The 1,410-nt window shown below is 44.5% G+C and overlaps 1 protein-coding gene across 1 annotated transcript; it reads right to left on the reverse strand.

The window, feature by feature from the left end:
* Window positions 1-245: 245 nt before the first annotated feature.
* Window positions 246-927, reverse strand: LOC143809661 (uncharacterized). The gene is made up of 2 exons (XM_077292717.1): window positions 851-927; window positions 246-758 (listed from the first exon to the last, which is right to left on the reverse strand). The coding sequence occupies exons 1-2, from the start codon at window positions 884-886 to the stop codon at window positions 360-362; spliced, it is 435 nt and encodes a 144-aa protein (XP_077148832.1). The 5' UTR covers window positions 887-927; the 3' UTR covers window positions 246-359.
* Between the last annotated feature and the right edge of the window lie 483 nt (window positions 928-1,410).

The raw sequence follows: 1,410 nt of genomic DNA on the forward strand, positions 1-1,410 counted from the left end.
GTCTGTGATACCTGATCAGATGAACTCCTTCAGTGCCATCGGACGCACCATAGCTCCCCATAGTGGCGGAGCCACAGTACTGCAACGACCAGGACTCTGGGGCGCTGCACTACGCCCCTACCAATAATAAGGTCCCTATGTTACTTACTGCTACATCAAACCTGCTGTTATAACTACTAATATTATTACTTTTACGTTTTTATTTCTACAATTTTTTACTATAATTACTACTTTTTGTTACTACTATGATAGCTACTATTACAGTTTTACCTACTAATATTAATATACTAATATTATTATACCGCTCTTATTACTATTCTTTTTTTATACTTACCTCCCAGTATTTGCCGTATATGATGTTATCGGCTGAGAGGTCCTAGCAGGATTGTCCAGATGATGTTCTTCTTTCCTCTCAAATACTGGTTGACATATTGGAGGATGTGGCACTGCGTGGTCCTGCTGCTTCTTCTGGCCTCTGTCCTGCTGCTTCTTCTGGCCTCTGTCCTGCTGCTTCTTCTGGCCTCTGTTGTGGTCTCTCTTCTGGCGCAGATCTTAATTGTGATTTTGACCTCTTTTTTCTTCCTTTCTTCTTTTTGGGTTCCCTGCTCTTCATCCAGGTCCATACACAGTACTTTAGCCCGCATTGCCCTTGCTTCTTGTTCTGTGATCCTGGTCTTCATGGATGGTGCAGGCTGCTCTTCATATTCCTGCCTTGTTGTATATTTCTTCTGGGCTTCTGGGCTGGTCGGCATGAGGCGCTAAGAAGACAGCAGAATAAGTTACTCATGTAATAAGACATTCCTATACACCCTTGTAAAATTAAAGGCAGCAGTATAATCTTCTCACTAACCTCCATCTTGTAGAGGGGTGACGGCAGAAACTTCATACAGAAGGCCAGTCTTCTGAATGCCTCCTCCGGTGTGATATCATCTGCAGAGAAAGGAACCAAATATAAGGATCACCCATAACCATACAGAGAGGATGTGACAGGGCGGCACTACTGATCGCCATATCGCTAACCATCCCGCTAAGTGCTAGGAGCAGAAATGTCAGTAAGAAGAAGCTAGAAAAATGTGTTTTGTACATGGAAGATGCAATCCTTCTGTAGCCTCCATGGCCAGTGATAGGATTCCCCTCTCTACCTATGAAGCTCACGCTCTGCTCAGACCAGCGATGTCAGCCTCTGTTGGGGATCAGTTTAGCCTTCTGGTATTTTTAACAGCAAATATCTGCAGTTCTATATTTACCCCCAAAATTACTGGAAACCTGACACATCCCAAAGATAAAGAAAGGTGAAGCCGTTGGGAGCCGTCTGACCACAGGACAGAGAATGGTCGTCTAACAGTGTGAGGAATCTCACCTGATCCAGCACAGGATGAAGGTCCGGTCCACATGGTCTCGCTGTGGTCT

Source organism: Ranitomeya variabilis, chromosome 2 (genome assembly GCF_051348905.1).
Source record: "Ranitomeya variabilis isolate aRanVar5 chromosome 2, aRanVar5.hap1, whole genome shotgun sequence".
Taxonomy (NCBI): Eukaryota; Metazoa; Chordata; class Amphibia; order Anura; family Dendrobatidae; genus Ranitomeya; species Ranitomeya variabilis.